At 41.4% G+C, this 26,014-nt stretch overlaps 1 protein-coding gene across 2 annotated transcripts in view; it reads left to right on the top strand.

Moving 5' to 3' along the window:
* Nucleotides 1-1,809: 1,809 nt before the first annotated feature.
* Nucleotides 1,810-26,014, top strand: part of LOC108919287 (growth factor receptor-bound protein 10-like) — a 73,804-nt gene continuing 49,599 nt past the window's right edge. Inside the window, exons 1-3 of one of the 2 annotated variants that reach the window (XM_018727158.2) lie at nucleotides 1,995-2,069; nucleotides 15,644-15,753; nucleotides 21,807-21,900. In XM_018727158.2, the coding sequence (XP_018582674.1) occupies nucleotides 15,703-15,753; nucleotides 21,807-21,900 (145 nt within the window). In that variant the 5' untranslated portion in view covers nucleotides 1,995-2,069; nucleotides 15,644-15,702. Of the gene's footprint in view, nucleotides 2,070-15,643; nucleotides 15,754-21,806; nucleotides 21,901-26,014 lie in introns of both variants that reach the window. The other variant, XM_018727161.2, reaches the window with a different exon arrangement.

Genomic DNA, 26,014 nt, shown 5'->3' with positions numbered 1-26,014 from the left:
GCAGAAAACATGATCAAATGTGTATGAGTTGGAGGAATATGCGTCTGAAGCGTCAGTGATGACGCGATGTGGGTTGAAAGTATATTTAAGAATCTACAGAAGCACGAGAGGACTGCGAAGCACAATCAGGCGAGGATTTCAAGGTCTTTTTGGATGTTCTCAAAAGCGAGCCCTTGCTGCACCATGTCTCAGCATTTTCTATGGTAGGAAAATGTCAAGGCCTAATTGAAAATATGACAAGGAGCAGACAGAGCTCCTTGATGCTGTACAGAAAGTGCTGGCAGGACTCCATCTGTAATGAGGTGTTTTCTGGAGAAAGGGAACCTCTTCTTCCTCGTATGATTATTATTTTGGAGAGTGACACTTAGATTCCTGGTGGTCTGGGAAGCGGTAAGCGAGGGAGTTTCCGAGGCTGCGTCGAGGTCCCAGGAGCAGCGAAGGTTTGCCAGAAAAGCTGAGCAGATCCAGCATCTGCAAGCTGAGGGTATAATCAGTCACCCAGGCACAGATCAGGATGTACAAGAAGAGAATTCAGAAAGCAAAAACAATAACAGATTTAAGTATCACTGCAATAAACTGAATTACAGCTGTGGCTATATCAACAGATGCTTCTCATATTAGCATATCCTACGTAAATGGTGAAGCTGAAGCATTACCAAATATGTACAGCAGCATGGTGGCACAGGGACTAGCACTGTACTCATGGGTGATGTGACAGGACACGGGTTCGATCCCCACTCGGTCTGCATGGAGTTTGCATGTTCTCTCACCGTCTAAAGACATGATGTTTTCAGCTGTGAACCGGTGACTGTGAAATTGCCTCTAGTGTGTGTGTGTTTGAGAGAGAGAGAGTGTGTTTCACTGGTGTATAAATGAGTGACTCACTGCCAATAGTGTACTGTACTATATCTAGCAGTGTAAATCACCATAATGTTCTGATACTACAGTGTTCACTGGAAGTCGCCTGGGGAAAAGTGTGTGCTGAATGAATAAATGTAAATGGCCATAGATGAAAAGTATAACACCGTGAATGGCGCAACAGGTGACTGCCGATTTAATCAAAATTTAATACAAAATTGAACTTGTCTTTTTTTTTGGCATTTATGAAGAATTAAGAAAGAAAATGAGAAATGGCAGCTGGCAGGGGGACCCATTTTTACCAAGGATTTTACTTAGGATAGAACAACTCAAGAAAACCTCATATTTTATATGATTTTAATTATAAAACACCTGAATGAAAAGTGCTGTAAACAATTGCAGTTTTAATTGAAAGATTCGCAATGTGTTGGTCTTTTGAGACAAATAATATCATGATTCATGGTCAACCAGGACCATTCCGAACTATCTACCGAGGAATAGTCCTCACTTTTGTTATACTAAATTGTAGAAGAAGAAATTAGGCATAGTTATTGAAGAGTGGGGCAATAATTGTAGAAAGAACGCGCTAAAATAAATACATAATGATATGCCAGAGGCTGAGGTTTACATTGTGTTGGAGCGAAACGTGAAGGCATAAGCTTTGTCAAGACGTGTTACTTCATAAATTACAGGTTTGTTTTTTTTTCTGTGGAAATGGGGAGAGAAATATTTAAAAAAATAAGTTATGTTTAATCTGCATAAATCTATGCAGTAAAACTCCGTCCACTCCATACGCGTCCTCGCATCGACTCGAGCGGCGGGGATACGGCTGAGTGGTAGCGGCTCGAGCGCGGCGCGCGGTTAAGGGGTTAAGGCGCGAGAATTCCCGGCAGGGAGGCGTCTGGCGCGCGGAGGGAGGAGGATGTCCGCGGAGAAGGTGGAGTTCTCGTTCTCTCATTCTCTCTCTCTCTCTCTCTCTATCTCGGTTTAGTCCGCCGCACGCGGGTCAGCGGGACTCAACCCCTCTCGCTCGGGAATGTCAATCTGAGACACCAGAGCAGAGGCTCGAGCAGGACTCGCGCGCCTGCTTGCTGCGGCGGCTCCCTTCTTCGTCCAGCGCCTCGTTGGTTAAAAAAAAAAAAAAAAAAAACAACAAACCAAAACAAAACCCCTTCGCGGCTCCTCCGCACCGACACTTCTCGCCCCGGGAGGTAAGTGTGTAAGCGCTCGAGACCGGCATTACACCATCATGTGTGTGCAATTTCTTTCAAAATTGCGCTGCGCGGAAGGGATGCGTGCGAAGTTGGGTGCGTTGCGAGGCGTGTTTTTGGCGCTACAAGTTTAGGCTGGCACGGGGTTCCAGGGGCTGCTAAAAATACCTCTCCGCTCGCGAGTTGCGTCCCCCCTGCCACACGACTACCTGTATAACGGGCCTCTTTCTTTCCAGCTGTATGTGACACACGCGCACTCGCAGTTTTCTCCGCACTTTTCTCTGAGGCGACAGTAAAAATGCTTGTAAGAGCGCTTGACACAGTTTGCGCGCAAATCATGCGGCACGCTTGTCGGGGGGGGGGGCCGCTCGCGGTGCGTGGCGGGGGCGCACGCGGGACATCGCCTCGCATGATCAGCCGAGTCGTAACTCGAGGCTGCTTGTCCGCAACTCGCTGGTGACGGAGCTTCCCGGTGTGTTTTTGTACGTGTGTGTGTACGTACGTACGTACGCACGCGCGAATATGGCCACCGCACCGGGCCACGTGAGGAGGGTTCCGGCAGGAGCTCGCTGGGGGGCTGTGCAGCTCCTCGTCACACTTTGTCAGGCTTTCACATTCTCCTGTTATCGAAAATACTGCAGTGTGGTGTGCTAACACTGCTCACTGTTGAGAAGGTCCAGCGAGACACCTTGCTCACGTGGCTGTCCCCCTCACCTGTCCTGTCACTTCTGCAGATGCTTTGATGTCCTTTGAGGCCACGCCACATGTTCTTGCTGAGACTTGGGAAGCATTCTGCACGCTCCCAACCCCGCCGTGTTGTTACTCGGTCGGTTTTGTCCACTTACCAGTTCGCAGTCTCACCCCGGGAACGCGAACGCACGTTTTTCAACGGTCGGCCAAATGGTCAGTCCTTAGTGGCACAGTTGGGATGGTCGAGATACCAAAGCTGGAAGAAGCGGCAGGTGGTGCGATAGTGATGTGGTCTTGTAACTTGACCACGGCTCGGTCAAATTGTAGATGGGCCCACGACACTCTGGAATTAGGCAAGTACTAAAACTGAATTATTAACGACGGTCAGGAATTAGAGGCTGGCCAAACTGATGAACAGCAGTTCTCAGTGGGTTTACGTAAAGATGTTGGGAGACGTTTACTAAGCTTGCTTGGACACGGGCGCAACACACCCTTTCTTCTTACACCTGTGCTAAGGATTAACGTTGGATGGGTCGTGTTGGGCGTGAGCGACGGCTGAACGCGAGATGGATGATATCTCTGTTTATTGGCATCGTGATGAGGTTCCTTCCTAATCATTGGCCAAGTTGCGAAGGTGCTGCTGGGAGGATGTTAAATGTCATCATCCTGAGGTTACTGTAAACATATTCGGGAGGATTTTGAAATCTGTAAATGCTTTTTCCAACATTCAGGTGTATGAAGTACAATGCTATTAATGCATCCACCCATCTGTTGTCAAGAACTGCTTGTCCCAGGCGGGGTCGCAGCAAGCCGGAGACTTGCCTGGCAACACAAGACGGATGTCTGAGGGGGGAGGGGACGCGCCCAGGATGGGATGCCAGTCCTTTGCAAGGCACCCCAAGCAGGGCTCGAACCCCAGACCCTCCACACAGCGGGCACTGGCTGAACCCACAGGGCCACCACACCCCCTGCTATTAATACAATATGTACATATATAGGAATGACTTAGAGCCTTGTACTTATTTAACTGACATCTTTGACAGTCACTGTGATGTTTGATAATCAGCTTTACTATTTATCCATATGTGAAGCAGACTGTTCTTACATTTATTCATCTAGCTGACGTTTTCTCCAAAGAGACTTACAATGTTATGGTTACAGTTATTACAAGTTGACAATTATTTACCCATTTATACAGCCGGGTAATGTTACTGGAGCAATTTAGGGTAAGTACCTTGCTGAAGGGTGCTACAGCCAGAGGTGGAGATCGAACCTGCAACTTTTGGATCCAAAGGCAGTAGCTCTAACCACTACACGACCAGCTGTCCTATATTCAGTTTAGGGTAAGTACCTTGATCGAAAGTATCGGTAGAGGAATTCAACCCACAGCCTTTCAGCTCACAAGGTGATGGATCCACCCGCTGTGCTACCTGGTAGTACATAGTAATGTACATTTAAAAACTGGAAATTGCCCACTTAGCTTGCTTTTGATATAAAGTAGTCTTGTCGTCACATTGGTTATCAAAATAGTTGCAGTCAAAAATTGCCTGCAATTTAGTTGAGGCCTAATATTGGTTGTTTACTAAAACAAAACTCTTCATTACTTTTTTTCTTATTTTACTTTTACATTTACTTTTCTTGTAACTGTACTTTTTATTTTGATTTGAATATTTTTTCACATTATTATCCCTCCAAACAAAAATGGTTGGTAAATAAATGCAGGCTATGCCTTTTGCTTTCTCGGTAATGTTTTGTAAATATAACTTTCTGAGCTCTTCTTGCGTTTTGTTCTCATTCCTCACATAACTATAACCGCTGCTATTTTAAGCTGTTTATTTTACTTAAGCCTGCAACAGTCGCTAACCTGAACCTTAAACCAGTGAGATGTCGACCGATCAGATTCAATAGGAGGCATTTTCTGAAGGAAATGGCTATTTCTGTATCGTTTGTCATTGCGCAGGTACAAAGAGAGGAGAACAGATGATGATAAACAAAATGTGTCAGTTCAGCACGAAAGCAAGCCCTCACTCTTGAGTTTAAAGACATACTGGCTGCTGTTATGTTGAGATGCGTAAACTCATACAGATAAGCCGTTGACAGCACTAAACTTAAAGACCAAACTGGATTGGTTGAAATTTATGAACGTCAAACAAATGTGGGCAATAATTCTGCTTCCCCCGCTGCAGAGTTCTTGTTCTATTAGATGTCATCGTATACGTTCTATTGTATCATCGGTGCCAAGTGGGGAAGGTGGGTCGTAAAACGCTAGTATTACAAGTTATAGAAATATTTAAAGTTTGAATGACCAGCGTAAGTGCTGGAACACATCCAGCTCATAACTATATTTGAATTATCCATCACGCATGACAAAAAGGCCTGTCTTTTGATCCTGAGCCTGTCGCAGTTTGACCTCGTGAACGAATTTCTATCACATTACGTTTGCATTTATTCGTTTGGCAGACGCTTTTCTCCAAAGCGACGTACGTCTCACAGAAAAATACAATGAGTGCATTACATCAACAGAAAGAGAGACTTAGATGCACAGTTACTTTCCACCATATGAACCAAAGTACACCACAAGTCGCTGCCTAAAAGTTTATCCATTAATCAACGATTTGTAATCGCAAAATCGTAACAAACATTTACATGACACGAGTAGCAGCATAAAAGTTTATCCGTTATTCAAGTTTTGATCACAAATTGATTGAGCATAAATATTTATACATTAATATGTACTTAAGATGTCATGGGAGAAGTGAGTTTTAAGATCCTTCTTAAATGTAAAGAGAAAATCTGCAGTTCTAAGTGAGAGAGGGAGGTCATTCCACCACAGATGTCCTGTTGTAACTATCTGTTGTCTATAATAAATTGCACGAAACCCAACTTCTTTCTGTGAATATCAAGCCCTGGAGATGTTGTGATAGCGATATTCATTGTGGACAAATTACTTGCCACATTTGATTGACGCCTATCTCCACACTGCCCTTTCATACTGCTTTGATGTTTGTAACATAGATTGGAACTCTAGAATTAAATAAATTCTCTAAGCAACATAAGCGGTTGAAAGAAAAATGTAATTTCTGCAAGCAAAAGGTTCCACATTCATACTATGCAAATTGGGATGTTGCATGTTTCTCATCATTGTTAAATCATGTAATGGGTGATGTAAATTTGAAAGTGCTCCCGTGTAAATTATGGAAGTTGCCTTGAATATAAGTAGTTAGTATAGTTTTCTGGTTAGTAATCTGCTGGTGATTGTAGATTCTATTTAAAAGAGTAAAGTAAGGCTGTGTAGGAATTCTCTGTTGTGTGCACATTGAAGTTGTGAATGGTAGTCCTTTGTGTTTCAATGCTGCTTGATTGAGGAGGCCTCTAACTCCTATTATTTCCATGTAGGCCTGTTAAAAATGAAGGCCATAGCTGATACCATTATTAAAGAACTAATTGTTGTACTTTTGTTTACTTCAAAGCTGTATTTTCTGTGAATGTGAAGCTCCAGAACAACAGGCTTGACATAACGTTGTAAGTGAAACTTGTAGTCCAAAAGGTTGTTAGTGCTCATTTTGTGTCCCTCTTTGTATTTAGTTGTGTTATAGAATTTAATTGAATAATTGTGCCATGAGGGGGTGCAGTGGGTTTGACTGGGTCCTACTCTCCGGTGGGTCTGGGGTTCGAGTCCTGCTTAGGGTGCCTTGCGATGGACTGGCGTCCCATCCAGGGTGTGTCCCCTCCCCCTCCAGCCCTGTGCCCTGTGTTGCCGGGTTAGGCTCCAGTTCACTATTACCCTTCTTGGGACAAGCGGTTTCAGGCAATGTATAATTCTGCCACTGTTCCTTGGAAGTGGTTTAGTTCATGGAAAGGTTATGCTGCTAAATGCTTGCTCAGTGTTTTTGTTGCCTTATCTTGTGCTGTCCAGCTCTGGTGTGACGGGGACATAGTCATGACCCTCAGGGTGGAGGATGCCTAACGGAGTCATCAGACATCAGTGGCTGGAGAGTATGTCGAAACTGCGCTTCCGAATATCAAAGCCTGTAGAAGTTGGTCAGCATCAGATCACGGCGAAACTGAGCTCTGGATTGTGGGACAGCGACTGGGTGACTGTGATCATGAAAGTCAGGTGTACCTTTGGGCCTTGACAGCTCTTCTGACCAAGTCAGTGTTTTCTCCAGCCCTTCCTAATGCTGTCAATAAGCTATCTAGACCACATCCCTTCCTCCAGACTTGACAGAACCCTTCTTGTTACGGTACCATTTGATTTGCACCAGGGGCACTAAATGAGTTGGCCTCTGTATTCAAATGATATCTTGTATTACAAGGGCAGTGAAAGCCAGCCAAAGCTGTGCCCTTTGGGGCCAGCAGGGAACCCATCCCCCTGCTCCAAGCCCTTGCTGATCCCATGTCAGTTCTTTCCACTTTCATGTTACACCACCTGTGGCCCTAGGATCCCACAGGTCTCTGCTGAGGGTTAGGTATAATCCTAGTGGCCTGGATTAACCTCCTAAATCTCAGGCCACATTGCTGCTCTTGGAGCCTAGAAGGACACCTGGCTTTTCCCCTTTCCTCCTTCTGGTTTGACAAGCTCTTGAAGAACACCCCATTTTTGAAGTTATTACTAGAGTTAAGTGCTTCGAAACGGTAAACCCGTAATCTGTGGTGAGCAATTTTTCAGTGTCCCGTTAGTGGTTTCCTCAGCTATACGTGCTAGGGGACATGAAGAAAAATAAACTTGTGGGACCTCAGAGTGGTTTCGATTGACTTAAGTGGTTTCCCCAATTTCAAGAGAAGTCCCTGCGTCCGAATGTGGGCGCTCCCATTTACCGAATGCAGCCAGGACCTGCCCTTGAGGAGCAGCAATTTGGGCAGCGAGGGAGGGGTTAATTGCCTGGGGTGTCATAGCTGGCTGCTACAATCACTTTGTTGACCCGTCAGGCACTTGTGAGGTGCTGGTTGCCGGCATTGGGAGTCTCATCCCTCTGCCGGCGATTTGCTGCAGCAGACTGAAGATGTGAAAAAGCTATGAATACAAGGAGCGTAAACCAGGTGTTGCTTGTTTCCTCGTCGATGAAAAGTTATTTTGGACAGGCACGTCACTTACAGAACTGAATACGTGGAATGTGACAGAGAAAACTGAAGGCAAGTAAAGCTTAAGAAAAGTCTATCAAATTTTAGAAGTTTTTGTGCGGCCAGAATTGCAAGATTGTGTCGGTAAGCGTTGGAGTGTGTTATGCGGGAACCGAGCACTGTTCTCATAACCAGTGACTTTTTCTGTTTTGTCCTCAGTCAAGGGTCCAGCAACTTGGCCTCATGTGGGACTTGAATCAGCTTTCAAGTTTTAGTTGTCTTCAGACACCATGCTTCCTCTGTCCATTTGCTCAGAGCCATTGGGGTAGGATGTCCAGCCCTCTCAAGATTTTTTTTTTCTATGTCCATTTTTGTAAATTTAGCAGGCTCAGATTCTGAATCCAGTGAACTTTGCAGGCTGTATTCTGTTCTGCTGTATAGTTATGTCTGTCATCAGGCAAACGCAGTATGTAGGTTAATTTCTGTTTTTGTCACACAGTGCTGACAGGAAAGTCACAAAACACACAAAACCAAATTGCCTCATGGGATGTTCTGCTTCGTTGCAGCAGTTAGCCACTCCTGCTTGTGGCACCATAGTAGTTCTTGTATTGCGAACAAACCATCGTAAGTTTAAATGTGAGCTTTTCAACGTGCGAAATGAAACATTAATTACAGTGCTGGCCGTACTAGCTGTAGCCGTGTTCTGATGTTTACAGTACTTGCTGCTGATGCATATTTTCTATTTATTTCAAAGATTGAAATCTGCATGTTTAAAGAAAGATTTTGGCCAGTTTAAGACCATACTTTTGTTTTAAATGTGGTCAAAGCTATGTGGGCAATTATGAACAAGCTTGTAAAAATAGGAATATCTCTCTGTTGTTAAAATCAAGTATAGGTACAGCCTTGTGTTGCACTTCAATTACCTGCAAGGGGTTCCTTCAGTGGCAGCTGTTTGAAGAGGCACCTTGGTGTCATTGAAGATGGAATAGTGAACCAAATGGACACGTGAACAGAAGCTTGGAGGTTCAAGTGTGAGGGAGAGGGGAGTTAATGGCGGTTTGTAAGTATAAAACCGTAAACTGATCGAGTCCCGTTGTAAAAGTGTCTGCTGTTAAATTCAACTAGGGCAAAGAGCAGCAGGTATAAAGCGCAAGGGCCGGGTGTGTTTGCGCGTGTGTGTATGTAATCACAGACTGCCGCAGTCAAAGGTAGATGGGAAGACTGAACTACTTGTTGTAAATGTTGTGGTCCCAACAAGTTGTGTTTGTTTACAGTGTGATTTTAGCTGAATTGAAATGTGCTTCACTGAAAACTGTGCTGGCTATTTGGAGATGTTTGCAGAAACAAACCTGAATTGTTTGAGGTTGTGTGAGCAATGCTGTTTGCTGGATATATGAAATAGAACAGTGACACTTACCAGAACCACAGTAATTTTATTGTAATTTGTGGAAATGTGGACTAATCATCGATTCAAAAATGAATTGAAAGGATTATGTTGAGAGGGGCAGCTGATAGCACAGTGGTTATAGTAGTTACCTTTGGATGCAAAGGTTGCCAGTTCAAATCTCACCTACTGCTATAGTACCACTCGGCAATCCTGATGTTTACCATAAACTGGTCCAGTAAAAATTAATAAATGGGTAAACTGTTGTAAGTCTGTTACAGTGAGAAAAACATCAGCTAAATGCAAATATATTTAAGGCATAAATACACACCAAAAATAAGGGCCGGTTTGGTGAAAGAGTACTTCACCTAATGGATGCTGTATTGATGACACTTTTATCACATTAACTCTTGTGCATTAGGGGACGAGTCAATAGTACTTTCAGTTGCATCACAAGTTCCATTAGTAGTTCTCAGTTTGAAAAATATAAACACCTCTACTGGGATATAATAAATGCAAGTTTTTCTTCATAAACTATCCAGGTGAGATTTGCAAAGGTATTAAATTTAACAAGGCAGTGTCATTTGTTGCATGCAATTATGGAGTGATCTTTGGCATACTTTTAGTTGAGTGCTGTGTAATGATTAATTACAGTTGAAAGGTTTGGGGAGGATCTTTGGAGTAGAAATAGTTACAGCTTTATTTGAGAAATTATCTCAATGTACAGTGTATGTAGTGCAATATGTAAGTGTAGCAGAGTGTTGGACTTTGTATTGGCCAACTTTTTTAAGCACCTTCCTGAGAAGTCCTCTTTCAAAATTCTCCCAAAACAATTCCTTGCTCAGTAGGTACAAACCACAAGCAGAACATTGCGTACAATTCCACCTTTAAATGTTTTTGTGAATAAGGTGAAGAATACAAGCGCTTACACCTGGCTCTGACTGGTGACGAGGCACTCTTCAGCATTCGTAGCATTGAAGGAGAAATTACATAAATTCTACATAATAATTGATAATTGTAAGTTGTTTTACAGAAAAGCATCTGCTAAATGAATAAATGTAAAGCTGCTCAGCTTTCAGAAGGTGCACAAGATCCAGCTTTGGTCCTCGTAAATGCAAAGCTGGATCTTAAGATGGGGTAAGATGGGGTAACGGTATGAAATGAACGTCCCCGTGAAGTCAGATTGTCATGACCGAAAAGGGTGTATCTCGGGGTGTGACTGTGGGTGATTGAACATTTTGGCCTGTGTTTCTGTCTGTCACATGAGATGTGCTTGTGAAGCACAAGAATCTTTCTGTGACTGAGTGGATAGTCCTCAGTCATAGTTCTTTTTTTTTTTTTTTGGCTTGTGCTCCACATATTAAACGGACCACTAGTGGTTCTTGACTTCATGCAAATGGAATGTCGGAAATGTGATGTGTTTACAAAGGCCTTCATGTTGTCATGTATTTGGGGGAGACTCTGGAAACTAGTGGATGACTGATTTTTAGAGCATGCTTCTCATGCGGAGCAGTTCTGTTGGTGTCAAACTTTAGCCGGTCAAGTCTGTGATACAGATGTTCTGCTTAGACACACTGCTCATTCAGGATCGCGCGCCACAAGTTGCTGTTCCTGACACATGATGTCCAGGAGGACTATATATAACTGCGGCTATTTTCAAGGGGAGCCCAATTTGGAAGGGGGGGAAATTTATAGCTCTCTTGAGGTTGCTGGTTAGTGTAGTGTGAAGCTCAGGGGGCCTTCAGATAGAGGAGGATGGGATGCAGCCATGGAGCACATGGTCATAAAGTATTGGAAAACTCGTCGTTGCTTTAAATCAGTGTTTCTCAAAGTATGTGGTCCGGCTTGCTGCTCGGCAATTTATGCAGTGTAAAAATAAGTTTGTATGTCGTGCCTGGAAGTGGATAAGTACACTTACGTAGCGGGTAACTCATGCACGGTTGTTAATACGTATTTTTTTCCCACTCCTCTCAATGTTAAGGATTTTTTTAATGCAGGTATAAATTTTAGACATGGGGAGAATGACTTTGGAAGAAGGTGGTCTGCAAAATTATTTATAATAGCGAGATCTTCTCTTATGAAAAATCTCGAGAACACGTTGGTTTAAAGTAATGCTTACTGGGCTCTCCAGTTGTTGGAAAAGTTACACTTGACGGTTGTGATTTCCTAAAATTCTTCTGAAACAAATGTACTGAGATTTAAAGATCATTGTTGGCTCTTGGGAGCATCTTTGAACCCAGGCATATAATGCTTTTTACCATTCTTTGGTTTCAGAAGCTCACAATGGTGGCATAGTCAAAGAAAAGCAAACTTGTGGTGTGCTCCACTTCTTGAAGGTTGATCAAAACTGCGGTTTTCTGGACGCTTTCATTAAGACAACCGACTGAATAAGAGTGAAATAAATATTTTACAAAACAGTTTTTCAGTGTCCACGTTGTTCAGTCGCACTTTGCAGGCAGATACATTTGGACATCCAGTTAATTTACTACAGTACCAGTTTCCAAACTACTTTCTTTATTCTGTAGATTTCACCATGTGGATTCAATAACTGATTCCTAACCCACTTAGAAACCTTAATGACAAGATGATTACAGTCAGCATTCAACCATTTGTGCTTTGTTAACATCAAAATTGTTGCGATTAAGTTTAGAGAAGTGAACTAAGCCATTGCCTACTGCATGTTATACACATGATTTGTTTGGTACAGTCTGAGTCAAGCAAAGCAGACTCAAAACCCTGATTGTCACAGATGTGAGCGTGGGGACTGTGGTGGGCAGGGCTTACTTACAGTGCTTAACGTGCTGTCAAGGTGCACTTGAAAGCAGCTGAAGAGATCATGGAGGTCTCAGAGACAGAGAACAGACTTGACTTGGGTAAATACAGGTAAACCAAGTACACACTGAACGAGACTCAGCAGTGAACCTCTCTGTCACATACCTTCCTTCCAAAGCTGGTATATGAGTAAGCGGTCAATCTGCAGTGGAGGTGGGGTTTGGTGGTTGTTCTGTTGCGCGCATCCAAGGTTCCACGACACATGTTCAGAATTACTTAAGCATAATGCATTTGCTCTTGTGTTTATATTTTGTTTTCTGTCTCATTATTCTTTGTACCATTTTTTTAAAAATTAGTTTTATTGTGTTGTTCTTGCGTGCTTCAGTGGGCAGTGCTTTTTTTCTAACTCTTCAAGACATTTTTTAAAATAAAATTAGGTGTTTATTGGAAAGCTTTTGGGACTTTTTAACTTTCTTGTGCCTTATTCTTATAGATGATAGAGTCACCAGACTTGAGTTTGTGAGATTGCAGATAGATCATAACTGATACGTTCAGGAGAAGCCTCTGTGTGGGTGTTAGCAAAGCACATAATTTGAATTGAAAGGTCTAATGTGTTTTCTGTGAGTTGATGACTGATGATACAAAATTTTGGCTAAAATGAATTTTCTCAGATTTGGGGCGAAGCTAGAGGAGCCTTTTTTTACACGAGGAGAAACTCCAAGTCCAAAGTGGAAGAATCCTGTGTTTCTGCACACTATTTTTACTTTGTAAATGCATGATTATGCATTGTAAGATTTTTACTAGATTATTATTATTCTCATTGGGCAGCACAGTGGCACAGTGAGTAGCACTACTGTCTCACAGTGCCTGGGGGGTGTGAGAGGATGTGGGTTCAATTCCCACTCAGTCTGTGTGGAGTTTGCATGTTCTTCCTGTATCTCATTGGGTTTCCTCCCACAGTCCAAAGACATGCTGTTCAGGTTCCCCATAGTGTGTGTGTGTGTGTGTGTGTGTGTGTGTGTGTGTGTGTGTGTGTGTGTGTGTGTGTGTGTGTGTGTGTGTGTTCCACTGATGTATGGATGAGTGACCCAGTGTAAGTAGTGTATCTAGCAGTGTAAGTCACCACGGTGAATAAGGTGTGTGGGCTGATAACACTACATAGAGTTCATTGGAAGTCGCTTTGGAGAAAAGACTGCTAAATAAATTAATGTATTAGTTATCTTTTTAAATTGTTTTTAACAGTTAACAGCAGGCTGTGTTTGCAGTTCTTTCCTTAGACACACTGTACCTTTTCTGGGTGGAAAGTATATGCTGTAAGAATGCCTGAACTACATAGGGACTCTAAGTGCTGTTGAAATCAAGGTCCTGTAGGCCCATGTCCAGGAGATTTTTGTTGCAACTGGACAATGAACCACATGTTGAAGCTGTACCATCTGAAGGCATGTTCAGCTTTTCATCATTTTTCTGTAGCTGAATATGATATAAATCAGTGCAGTTCCAGTATCCTTAAAGGTATAGTAGAAAGGCCGTTTCAAGAACTGTACAATTTCTCATTAAACAGTCATATATCAGTAGAGGTAATTGTTTACCATAGCTGTTCTGTACCTGGCTGAAAAGTAGCAGTGTACCAAAAGCCTTAACCACTACACCACACACTGTAGGAATGCATCGATTTGAATATGTCTTTAAACACGACTACATTTTCTGACTTTGTCTTCACAGATTATTTACGTGGCTTCTACCTCTCTGAACATCAGGTCCTGGGTAGAAGGGAAGGTGTGTGATTCCCCTCAACCGACCTCAGCTCTGGTGCCTGATGCTTTAGTCCTACTCTGTTTTTAAAGAACAGAAGTTTTTGGTGTTAAATGATATTTGATACGGTGTTTTGCTTCATTGTACAACAGCTGATATTGGTTGCGTTGTTTCTTTCAGATCCAATTCTTGTCTGTCTTTGGTTCCAGAACCACCGAGTTTCAAATCTACACCACTTTCTCAGCTGTTTATTTTCTAGCTAAAATATTTAGTGTTACATTATAAATTTGTAGCAGCTTGGCAAAAGACTTCCATGTGACAGTTCAATGCCACGTCCTTGACTCGTACAAGCTCAACCCACAGATGGCCTGTGAGCTACTTTGCTATTTTCGCTACCAAGAAGATAGCTGTCAATTTTGGCTTGCTAGCTTGCCAGCTGAGCTGGCTGGTTGTAGAACTAGCCTCCAGTAGCTCCACACAAACTCCTAGGCTGTCCGTCGTCTGTTAGTTACTGGGTCATCTGAAGCTTTTGTTCCAAGGGTTTCGGATCTGAATGTTCCAGCCCTAAAACCAAAACATAGGAGCAAATGTTTTCTGGCTTCGCCTCAACTTGCCATTGCTCTAAGAAAGTCCAGAATAGCAGAGTTCACTTGTAAGGTATGAAGAGATTATTAGCAAACCACTATACTGGAAGTTTGAGTATTAAAATATGATAGTAACTCAGGCACCAGGTGCTTAGTATTTCAGGACAATGCCATCGTGTACATTAGTTTAACCCAAAATATAATGCAAATATCTGGGAAAACAGGATCTAGGTCAAACATTTTATTTTGTCCTCAGAGATGCTACATGCCTAATTATGCATTGTAATTTTCATGTGCTTACTGTAAACCCTCTCTCCACCCCCAGAAAAATCATTGCTGTCTATATAAGTGGGCTAATTCTTTGCTGTGCCCTTTTCAGGCTAATTACAATCTTCTAACGTAATGTGTTAAGTATCCCCCAAACGGAAAGGCAGGATGTGAACTGGAGAGAGATCTAGTTAAATAATGAGGGTCTGGCTGAATACTGGTTACAGCCTATAAGACAGTCAGAGGGTCTTCACCCTGTTACCTACAGGACCTGATCATTACCTACACCCCTTCATCTCTGGCTGCTTGATGGTCTCCACTCTGAAGAATTCTAAAATTTAAGGTTCTTTGTATCATGCTTTTGGCCCTGATGTGGTGCGGTGAGCTCCCCTTCTCCCTCAGAACTGCTGAATCTCTTCCAGCATTCACAAAGGGTTATGAAATCCATCTATTTTGGCTGCACTTCCCTCCTCATTAACTGACAGCTATATCAGTTTGTATCACACTATCTGCAATGGACGGGGGTCATGGTGGCACTGTGGGTTTTGGCCGGGGTCTGCTTTCTGGTGGGTCTGGGGTTCGAGCCCCACTTGGGGTGCCTTGCAACGGACTGGCATCCTGTCCTGGGTGTGCTCCCTCCTCCTCCAGCCATGTGCCCAGTGTTGCCAGGTTAGGCTCCGGCTCGCCACGACCCTGCTTGGGACATGCCGTTTCAGTGTGTGTGTGTGTGTGTGTGTGTGTGTGTGTGTGTGTGTGTGTGTGTGTGTGTGTGTGTGTGTGTGTATATCTGCAAGGGTCATCTCTGTGCATTGTATGCGAGTCTCATTTCTAAATGTAGCTGCTTGAGTTTTGTGATGTCAGACAAACAAGCTGTGCTTAGATAATCGTATATCTTCATCTAAAGTTCCTTGTCTGTTAAATGGACTTTTGTATTTCCTGAATGGAGGAAAATGCTACATGAATAATTGTAAACGTAGGCTGGGAAATATGGGTGGGTTATAAATGACATCTTACTCCAATTTTTTGTTCACATTTCTGCCCTTTTCCAAAATTTGTCCTTGCAGGTCAGAGTCTCTCCAACCAGAGGTGAATGTGATTCCTAACTGGTGTGGACAGGGAGCAGATGGCTTTAGCTGGATGTTCAGACTATTTCCTCCACCATCCAAATTACCAGGTGTGTTACTTCCTTCCTTAATGACAATAGTACCCCACTAGTCCAAATGTAAGATGGTTTGTGGTAATTAATTGATTAATTAGTCTACTTAATAAATAAAAAAAAAAAACTTTTTCACAAAAAAGGGAATGCCTTTTGAATACGCACTCTGTAATGTGGTGACATTGCCTGCTATTCGCACCTCATGGGATTCACACTACAGCAGCCTCCCAGTGTGTTGATATGTAGGTTCAATTCTGCACTATTTTCACTCTCCAGCTCCCTTGGGTTCAGCCAGCGTTTAGGGCATTCCATGAATGCCATTCTGTCATTTTTATTTATTAGTACTTGGACTGCTGTCACTCAGTTGCTCTATTGTTGTACGATCCGAAATTTCAGTGCTGATTTGTCTTGTTTGAAAGTATCACTATACAGGTACCATATAATTCAGAAACATGAAAGAAAAAGCTAAGTAAAAAAAAACTATATCCGTTTTCAAAGGAGGCACACATTGCTTTTGTTGATGTTTTACCACTTCAGATCTTACAGATTAGCCCATGTTTTTGCTCCTGACAGCCTCTCCAGCCAGCTCCACTGAGGAATGCTTCATGGAATCGAGGTTCCTGTATTCATGCTGTTGTTATATATGAAAGATTATTTCTACTGCTGTTATATTACAGACCAATGAGTGCTGCATATCTTTCATGTGCAGCTGAATTTTATGATTCTTGCATTTACCTGCAGTAGATACTGTCTCCACTTAATGGATGATGTAAATTTCATAGGGTCTTCTAGTGTGAGAGCTTTTGTGTAGCCTATATATGTAGAAGTGTATATATCGAGCAGAAAATTACCTATTTCTACAGACTTATATAACTTCAGTGAATGTTATGGGGTTTGGGCAGAGGTCCAGTTTCCTGGTTCCAAGAAAGCTCTGTACCTCTGCCATAGCCCTTAAAGAGAAGCTTACTAACTACTGCCTCAACTGGACTGTCTTATTGGATTGCCGTTTTTTTTTTTTCCACCATCCAGTTTTAATATCATTTTTATTACACATCAATTTATAACAAAACAAATTCAATGGACCTTGTTTTAGCCATTTTTGGTGTATGCTGTAGTTGTTTACTACATGTTCTTGTAGAGTAAAGTGCAAGGAGACTGTTACAGCTGCTTTACTCTGAACAGCTCTAGATGATCTATAGCCAAGAAGACCACTTTCCGGATTTGTCCTATCAAGACCATGAGTCAGATACAGTTGAATTCTGGTTTTAACTTCTTTGAGAACCTCACCAGGCACAGGAAGTGGTTGTGTTCTAGTCACATGTCTTATAACCGATAGGGATGTTCTGTTGGTGACTCCCTACCACTTGGCTGGTAATGTGGTGTTCACCCCCTGACCAGCATTGCTATGCTTTTTATGACTCTTAAGACCACAGTTATTCCGCTGAAATGCTGTTTCAGCCATTGTGTCCCTTCCAGATACCAACGCAGATACTTTGACTTACAGTAAATGGACCTATTTCTGTTATATTATGGGAAAGACTTGCCATTTCTGTAACCCAAAGTTTCTTCATAGTTAACAGGTTTATTTAAGAAGTATTGTGATCAGGAACGTTGATAAGCAGAAGAAATATCAGCAAATTAGATTGAAAACAGAGTAAGTCCCATGGAGTGCAGTGAGCGTTTGTAAATCATGGACTCCTCCTTTAATTGAATGGAAACCAAATATGTATATTTGTAATGATTTGCTTCTTTGTATGGTGAAGTGAAAAGATATTATTGAAGTACAAGCCTTTCTTTTCATTCTGACTTTATGTCCCTTTATTGAATTCTAGGTGGTTCACTTTTGTATTTTAGAAGACTGCCTACAGCTGTCTTTTTTTTCCTGTCACTAAAGCAAATGTTCAGCAAACATTCAGCTATTATCTGTTAAAGGTTTTAGAAATTGCTGCTTTCTTTTTATTTATCCTCTGCATAGACCAGCAAGCAATTCCAAACTGCTGCCTTTATGGACCACAGTAGGCAGTGCTGAAAGGAAAGAAGGGTGAATTTTCATTCATTCATTCATTCAGTTCAGAATATGCCTGGATGGATGCATTCCTATTCTTTGTGCTGTTCCTGCTCAGAATCCCAAACCTTGTGGTTGTTGAGCAATCCTACCAAAGAAACTAAAGAAAGTCAGTCACAAATTAAATTGACCATAATGTGGTTCCTCCTTAACTATGACTAACAGCATTTTGCTTTGAATAGAGCAACTGCCAAACACACAGTGTTTTGTAAGTAACAAAAGCGTAACACCTAAATTTGGTAGTCGAAGTTGAGGGCAAACCACGTTGTGGATGGGCTTCAGTGACAGGCCTTTTTTTTTAACCCCTGAGGTTTAGTTTGTTAAAATGGAACTTGAAGCTCTGCTTTCCCTATGGCAGTGAATATTCTTCCTGAAAAGAGCTTTAATATGTGAAAGCTGTTGAGGAATATCAGCTGGAAACCCTTTTGGCAAAGAGGGACAGCACAGCGGGTCCCTTGTGTACAAAGAATTGCAGAAATATGGCTTTATCATTAGTCAAGGGCTGTGTTGACTTTGCATCTGTGCTGCAACTGCCATTAAGGTCCTCTGTTCCGTGAAAGCCATCCACATTCTCGGAGCTGTAAATTTCTGTCCCAAGTTTTATAGATGTTTTCAGAGCGGACCAAGCGGGAACCCCTGGCAGTGCACGATTCCTGGAATTCCAAGTACTGTTCCTGGATTTCCTGGAAGTTGGAAATTGAAAATGTGGTTTTTTGATTATTGTTATTATTATTTTTTCTCCCCACTCTGCCTTTGACTTGAAACTGCTTTTAATTTTGAAGTTGTCAGAATCTGAGGATTGACAAATGGACCCTTTGCATTTGAACTGAAGACTTTGGCATGATTCTTAAACTTCAGCATAGGGGAAAAAGATTAATTCTAGAAAAGATTTGTTTCCAGCTTTCAATTTGATTGTGTTTATTTAATTATCTCATTTTATGACAGTTGAAGTGTTGGGGCCTCTTGTTGCGTTTTTCTTTCCTGTTGATGCTGACACAGCGTTTTTAGTCTGGGTAGAGGTCGTTAAAAATACTTCACTTGGAAGCACTCGCGAAAAAGAGCAGCACTTGCACATCTCCAGTCTTTGTTTTGTATTTGTGTTGGCGAGGAGACTTACTGGAACAGATGGCTTTGGAGTGAGGCTGCGCGTGTGTGTGTGTGTGTGTGTGTGTGTGTGTGTGTGTGTGTGTGTGTGTGCGCGTGCATGTCCTGTGGTGGGATGTTCTTTTTCATAAGTCAAGGGTTAGATAGATACTCATGTGTCAGTCAGGAGTCAAGTAGTTTGTTCTCTATGTGCAAATTAAATATTGATATACTTTCTCCTGATGCCCTCTTCCTTACACACACTGGTTATGTCATCATTAGATGTTGTCTGCTTTGATTTTTTTATATACTTACATACACTGCTTTCCTACTCTCAGCCACTTTCTTTATCTTATGCTTATTTGTACTTTTTTTTTGAAGCAGGTGAATCCATATTTCTTTGTTCACAGACTAAAATGCGGTGCTACTGCTCGTCTTGCATGGCTGAAATGGCACTATAAATATTATACATTTGTATTCAGTTGATATTCAGTGTAAATTCAGCATTCCATATTGCTGGCAAAGTGTCCTACTGCGATCTGTTCCCCATCCCCCCCTCCCCCCTTATTTATTCAAAGGTATTAATATGGCTACTGGCTGCTAGCACATATCATATCTTAATTACCTACTCCTGTCATAAGCTAACAGATGGCGCATAAGTTAAAGGATTGAACTTATGGCGAGAAGCCTGAGAGCTTTAAATCTGTGTGCTAAGCAAGAAAAGATGGTGGAATATAACATGAAGGACTGTTATTTGTTCCAACAAAGAATAATATAGGGAAATGTTTTTTTTTTTTTTTTGTTTTTAGATGGTACTAGTACAGCGTTAGCCCATTTTCCACAGAATGTGCTCCATTGCGAGCAGTTTGTGTCATTATCCAGGAATCCCAAAACCTTGCCCCCTTTAGTTTCATTTGGCAGCAGCTGGCAGAAGCATGGAGTGGGAAAACAATGTCTGAAAGCACCTGATCCGGGGGGGTGTGGACCTGCAGAGGCGCAAAGAATGTCTCAGTCTGCGAGCTTTGCAGTGTATTTATCTTTCATTTTGCTTTTAAATGATCATTGACTATTTCTACAACAAAATCAACCTGCACTGATCTAAGGATGGGTCATTTAATACAAAGTCTATGGCCTGTGAACTTCCCTTCTTTGATTTCAAGGAAAACTCAAATGTTGATCCTTGGGAGATGTACAGGCTGATTTGTAGACTGATGTGACAGCCTGTCACAAGATCAAAGTTGTTCCATTTAGGACCCCCAGCCGTATCTGGGTCCTTGTTTGACATGGAAAGCTGGATTTTGAGGCGCTCAGAGACAAAGAGGGTTTTCAAAGGATTTGGCAACTTCTGATTTTAAAACATATATGAACATTGGCTTTATAATTGATCTTTATTTTACATTCATATAAAATGAATGTAAAATAAAATGTTATATTTTACTATTCATAAGTTTTTGGGTTTTTTTTTTTTTTTAAAAAAAAAAAAACATTGCACATTGAAGCTTACATTTAACATACATTTTCTAAATTATCAGGTGTAGTTGGTGAGTCTGGAGTCTGTGTTGTAGATCTCAGTCTGTCACATTAATGCTCCATGCTGCCTGTCCAATGAGATTGGCTTAATTTTTTTAATACAATGAACTAAGTGACTTAAAGTATGTATTTTTTCAATTCAGACTATGCTTGGCAGGGGGATCTTTGTATTTTCTGAGATGTATGTTACTTTGGAGAAAAGCATCTGCTAAATGAATAAATGTAAATGTATGTGGAGTGCTCAAATATTGTAATGCACATGTAATGATACAGGTTCTTCATGTATGTTTAACATGGGGAGGTTGAGCATGAAGCAGTTGTAGATTTTTTTCCCCCTTCTGTCAAATCTCTTAAATGACAAGTAAATAAATGTGTTCGGCTTTGTGTGTGATGTTGCTTATATTTTGCTTAGATACAGTTGACTGATAGTGCCCTTGGATTTGCAGTAAGGCTGAGGACTTGGTGTCCTAACAGGTGACTCCCATATTCAGACACACCATTTCCTCCTGGATCATTTAGTGTTCAGTCAGAGGTCTCCATAGGGGGCTTGATCCAGGAGCAGTGTGTATTCTTATATTTTTGCTTCAACTGCTGCACTTAGAACATTGGCCCAACTTCTTAAACGGATGTACGGTGTTTAACTTGGCTGAGAAAGATTAAAACACACACACACACACACACACACACACACACACCATCTGAAACCGCTTGTCCCATATGGGGTTACGGGGAGCCGGAGCCTAACCCAGCAACACAGGGTGCGAGGGGGGAGGGGGCACACCCAGGACAGGACACCAGTCCGTCGCAAGGCACCCCAAGCGGGACTCAAACCCCAGACCCACCAGAGAGCAGGACCCGGACCAACCCACTGCGCCACCGCACCCTCCCAGATTAAAAATAAAATATGGCAAAATTTTGGTGTGGATGGATTATTGGAGCAAGCTGTTTGATCAAGTTAGGATGATAATTGGTCCAGTTACAGTGGAGAGCCAACTCAAGTGAGATTGAGCAGGTGCAACTTAATACATATATGAAAGCTTTATTTGTGTGTGGAGGAATGAATTTTAAATTGCACATTGTGGCTGCTTTTATGCATGCTCGTGTGTTTGTTTTGGGAACTTTTAGAAACTGAAAGGTTATTTGTTTTAAGAAGACTGTTAGTACTGACAATATAGAACTGAAATTGTCAGTTAATTCCAGCTTGGAGTCAATTACACTTTTTTTACTTGATACGTTGTTTAAGTTAAGATGGTAACATTTTTACTGTTAACACTTACAGTTGATTTATATGGAGCTATTTTGACTGCTAGAAACAGTCATAGATGACAGTGGATTGTAAAATGAACTTTTACCTCTTGGGTGATTGAAATGTTCCTTTCTTTTGTTTATGCAGGACAATGTGGACAGAGCATCCCCACACGGACAAGCAGATCTCATTCGTCCCGGTTTCCAGCAGTCATCCAGCCAGAGTGCTCCAAACCACCAAGGTGGGTGTGCAGGCTTGCAGTGCTGGTGTCCCATTGCCGAACTGTTTTGTCACTCGTATTTTCACAACTCGGCGCCATGTTGCCTTCTGTAACGATGGCCGTTTTGGAAAAAGAGCACAAGGTTATTTCTGTTTTGTCACACCTCACACAAAGTCTCACCCCTCTTACTTCTGTAAGAACATGGTTTTGTTTTCCTCATTGGTATTTTTAATGGCACACTGTACTAGTCTGTGACATGAGGGAAATTCTTTTTACTGTGCTCAAATTAATATTTCAATTCCATTGTGTTCTGTAGTTCGCATGAGGGAAATTCTGAAATATGATGCATCATATCAGAGTGGAGTAATTTATCACTACATGTATTTTAGAGATTTTAAAAAAGGTCTACTCTTGTTGCATATCAAAAATGCATATATTTGTTTTTCAGTGAGACATGCGGGAGGGGAATTAGTTCTGTGTTCTCAAATCATTGCGGTAACTGTGCTGACTTACAATTATCCATATATGAAACCTTTCCCGCAGTCTTTGAAGAGGTAGTCTGATGCAGTTTGTTCAGCGTATCTGGCGTTCCAAGGGTTTACACTCTGATAATGGCGCAAAATGTATATCACTTGGCTTTCTAGTGATAAAACAAACCTTTGCCTATTTGTTTTACTGGCCAGAGGACATGCTCCTACAATTTCACCATGCATACCACAGTGCTGGTCCTGGCAACCTGCTGTGGATGCTGTTTGTCTTTTACCTTTGTTCCAGCTGAGCTTAATTACCCTTGATTGGGCTTTTAATTGAACCGTCTCATCCAAATTAAGTTGAATCAAATATTAGGGTTTTCTTAGTAATAAAATTAACATATTAAGTCAATGTGAAGAAAAAAAATACCTCTCTAACTTATTATTACGGTCAAATGCGGGATGTTGTGAAAACAGCATACCTGACTGCTGTATTTACTGCACACAAAGGAATAAGGAAAATTGTGTTACAAAAAAATAAAATGGAATGATGGTCAATAGCAATGAAGCTTATACAGAATTAACAAAAGACAAACATATGTTAATAATTAAAAAAAAAAAAAAAATGCAACGTATGACTAACAATTCGTTAATTCATTAAGCTGCTTTTAAAATATCTTAAAATGAATGATCCTGGATGGTCAGTTACACGAAAAGAAAAATAAATGCAACTGCGGTGGAGAACGATATTTATTTACATAATTATTCAGATAAGTGCCGCAGATAACATGTTTTTTAGGGTTTCTGCCTTACAGTTTGAAGGCTGTTTGTTCAAATCCCACTCCTGTTGTAGTATTCTTCATCACAGTACTCAACCTGAACTGGGTAAATCTTTGTAAAATATCTCAGTATGCAAATCAAGCACTGTAAGTCTCTAAAATTTTAAGGCCCTGTAGCGCTTTAACCTTCATCATTCTTCCCTTGTCCCTTGCCAGTCATTCTGAAAGTCAGTACTTACTGGTTTTACCATCCTGGGGAAATGTTCATTGTTACAGTGCAACAAGGTCCACTGTAGATTCAAACACCTGTTCCTACAGAACATTTGAACATCATTTGGATCCAGAGCGTGCAGTTTGCTTAAATCAGCCTGAATGACTGTGATGCTCTGAACCGATCTTGCACATTCAGTCAACTGAAAGATAAGTGTGATACGACGGGATAAGACTTGTCAAGTTTTTCAGTCATTCGTTGGGCTGTCACTTTGAAATGTACTTATAAATGAGGGCAGTAGTATGCTTATTATCAGGTTGGACCTTATATGTCATAGTGAGTAATACCACAAAATCAAGCACAATAAATTTAAAGCTTTTTTTGTGAATGCTGAAGGGCACAAGTTTAGTTTCAGTAGCTGTAAGCAGGCTTGGTGCAGCTTTACTAATGCACGCAAATTGTGACCGACAGTTAAATGTTTTTTATTTGGAACGAGAGCCATTTGCAAACTCTGTCAGCTTTTAAATGTTGGATAAGCTGCAGCTCGGCCACGCAAGCTCCCATCAGCCCCACTTCGCAGTGTTGCCACCGCTGGAGCTGTACCAGAGTTGAAGTGTTTTAAGGAGGAAAGCTTAGAGATTGCATATGAATTGCTGCTTGAGGATTTAATGACCCTGGTAAAATTGCTCTGTGACACATTACTATGCTCAATTAATGTTTAAATGAGTTTTCAGTAAATTATTTTGCTGGCAAGGTTTTTTAAAATTAATTTTAAAAGTTTAAAAAAAATATATATGGGCATGTAGCCAGGGCTTCTGTGCATTTTAATGAAACTTAGCTATTAATTAGCTTGCTTTTTCAAACTTGAAACTAAGGTGACAACTCTGTGTATCATATTCTGCCATAAGCAAGGTGGTTATGAAGGCCAAAACTTTAAATTTAGACCAATGAGAAATACTGCAGCACACAGTTAATGCCATGGGCAGGGCAACATGGGGTGTAAGGTTGTATTCTCGGTGTAGGCATTAGGGATGTACACGAGCTTCCTTGTTGTACTTGGGTCATTTTCATCCCAGAACAAAATTATTATAGGTGACTGTACAGTGTTCAGTCTACAGCTCACTAAATCTCATCATGAAGAGCTTAGCTGCAAAAAAAAAAAAAAAAGAGCATACATTGAGAAGTGCCACAGTCAGGCTTAAAATCATTCTCCTGAAGAATTTAGGCAAATTATTTCTCTGAAACAGGGCTCTTATAAAAATAAATATTAAGAAAGCCTGTGCTTTATATGTAAAATAAGTTATAGCAACAAAGCAGTCTTATTAGTTTGCAGCACAAAGATTTTTTAGTGCAGAAATATGCATTTTGCAAACTTATTAAGTCCAACAAAGATTTCAGCATATTGTGAGAGAATGGAGGTGCACATCCACCCTTCCACTGGCTCAGTTGTGCCAGGTACGCAGGTACCCAGGTACGCAGGTAGCCTTTGTCTGTTCATGTTCTCTTCTTATTTCTCTCACTGTGAGCCTCTGATAGCAGTGCAGTGTAATTTAGAGTCCATTATTGGAACTAGAAATGCACATTCGCAGCTTATGTGACCAGTGCATTAATTATCTAATTATTAACAATATTTACATCGGCAGAACGCTGGCTTGGAGAGCCCTAGTAGCGTTTTGCTTAATGTAGCCGGCCTCGGAAATTTCAGTCCAGCTATCACTTCCTTGTGCGTTGTGTTGCATTAATTCTGGCAAATAAGCACAAATAAACCAAAGAAAATAGCAAAGGAAAATTAAATAAAAAGGCTAACATTTTCGCCAGTGACATCCCGACCCTGCGTGGCATCGGAAATGACCAAAATTAGCCCACTCAAGTCATGGATACAGAATTTTATATGTTCAGGATCGCTTCCAGTTCATCCAGGCGTGTGACAGGAATATCAGAAATAAAATGTTTTGCATCTATGACTTCCTGTTAGTCGTGTGGTGGATTGATTTCTGCCCCTGAAACATGAGCCTGTCCGATCCCACAAACAGGCATGTTTAGCTCTCTGTAGATATTTTGGGTTCTAGACTGCAGGGTGTACGGTACCGTGTGCACACGGCTCTGGCATTTCAGCATTCGCTTTGGCACTATATGGCTTTGAAATAAGTTGACCTTCATTTATCCGCAACCGCTAAATGCAATGTTGACAGTTGGGTTTATGCTGTTGCGTACATTGGAAAGTGTGTCCGCAGTCATTCCTTCAGGGCTTGTCTAATGGGCAAAAGACCTTGTGGCGTTACAGTAAAACTGTTTCACTCAGGTCCCCAGGTGGTGTATAAAACATCCAATAATGGTGGTCTTGTTTTACTGGCCCGTTTGTTTTCATTGTAAGCAGTAAATTATTTCCAGAAATTCTGAACATGAGGAAATAAAATCCCATATGACACAAACTTTCTCTGAGTCGAATCCAGTGACATGCTGTATTTTAAAACATTGCTCATAGCATAACGTGTTTTTTGGGGCTTTTTTTCTTCCATTCATTTGTTGTTGCTGCACAGCATATAGAGGGATGTCTTCTAAAGCTGTTGTTGACAGCAGAAATGTAAAAGTTATTAATGAAAAAGGGTGGTCCCATAAGCATGCGCATGTCAGTCTCAAGTATAATACGTGTGGGTACTCCTACAGATGTTCCT

This window comes from Scleropages formosus, chromosome 23 (genome assembly GCF_900964775.1).
Source record: "Scleropages formosus chromosome 23, fSclFor1.1, whole genome shotgun sequence".
NCBI lineage: Eukaryota > Metazoa > Chordata > Actinopteri > Osteoglossiformes > Osteoglossidae > Scleropages > Scleropages formosus.
This window is presented reverse-complemented; position numbering and strand designations above follow the sequence as displayed.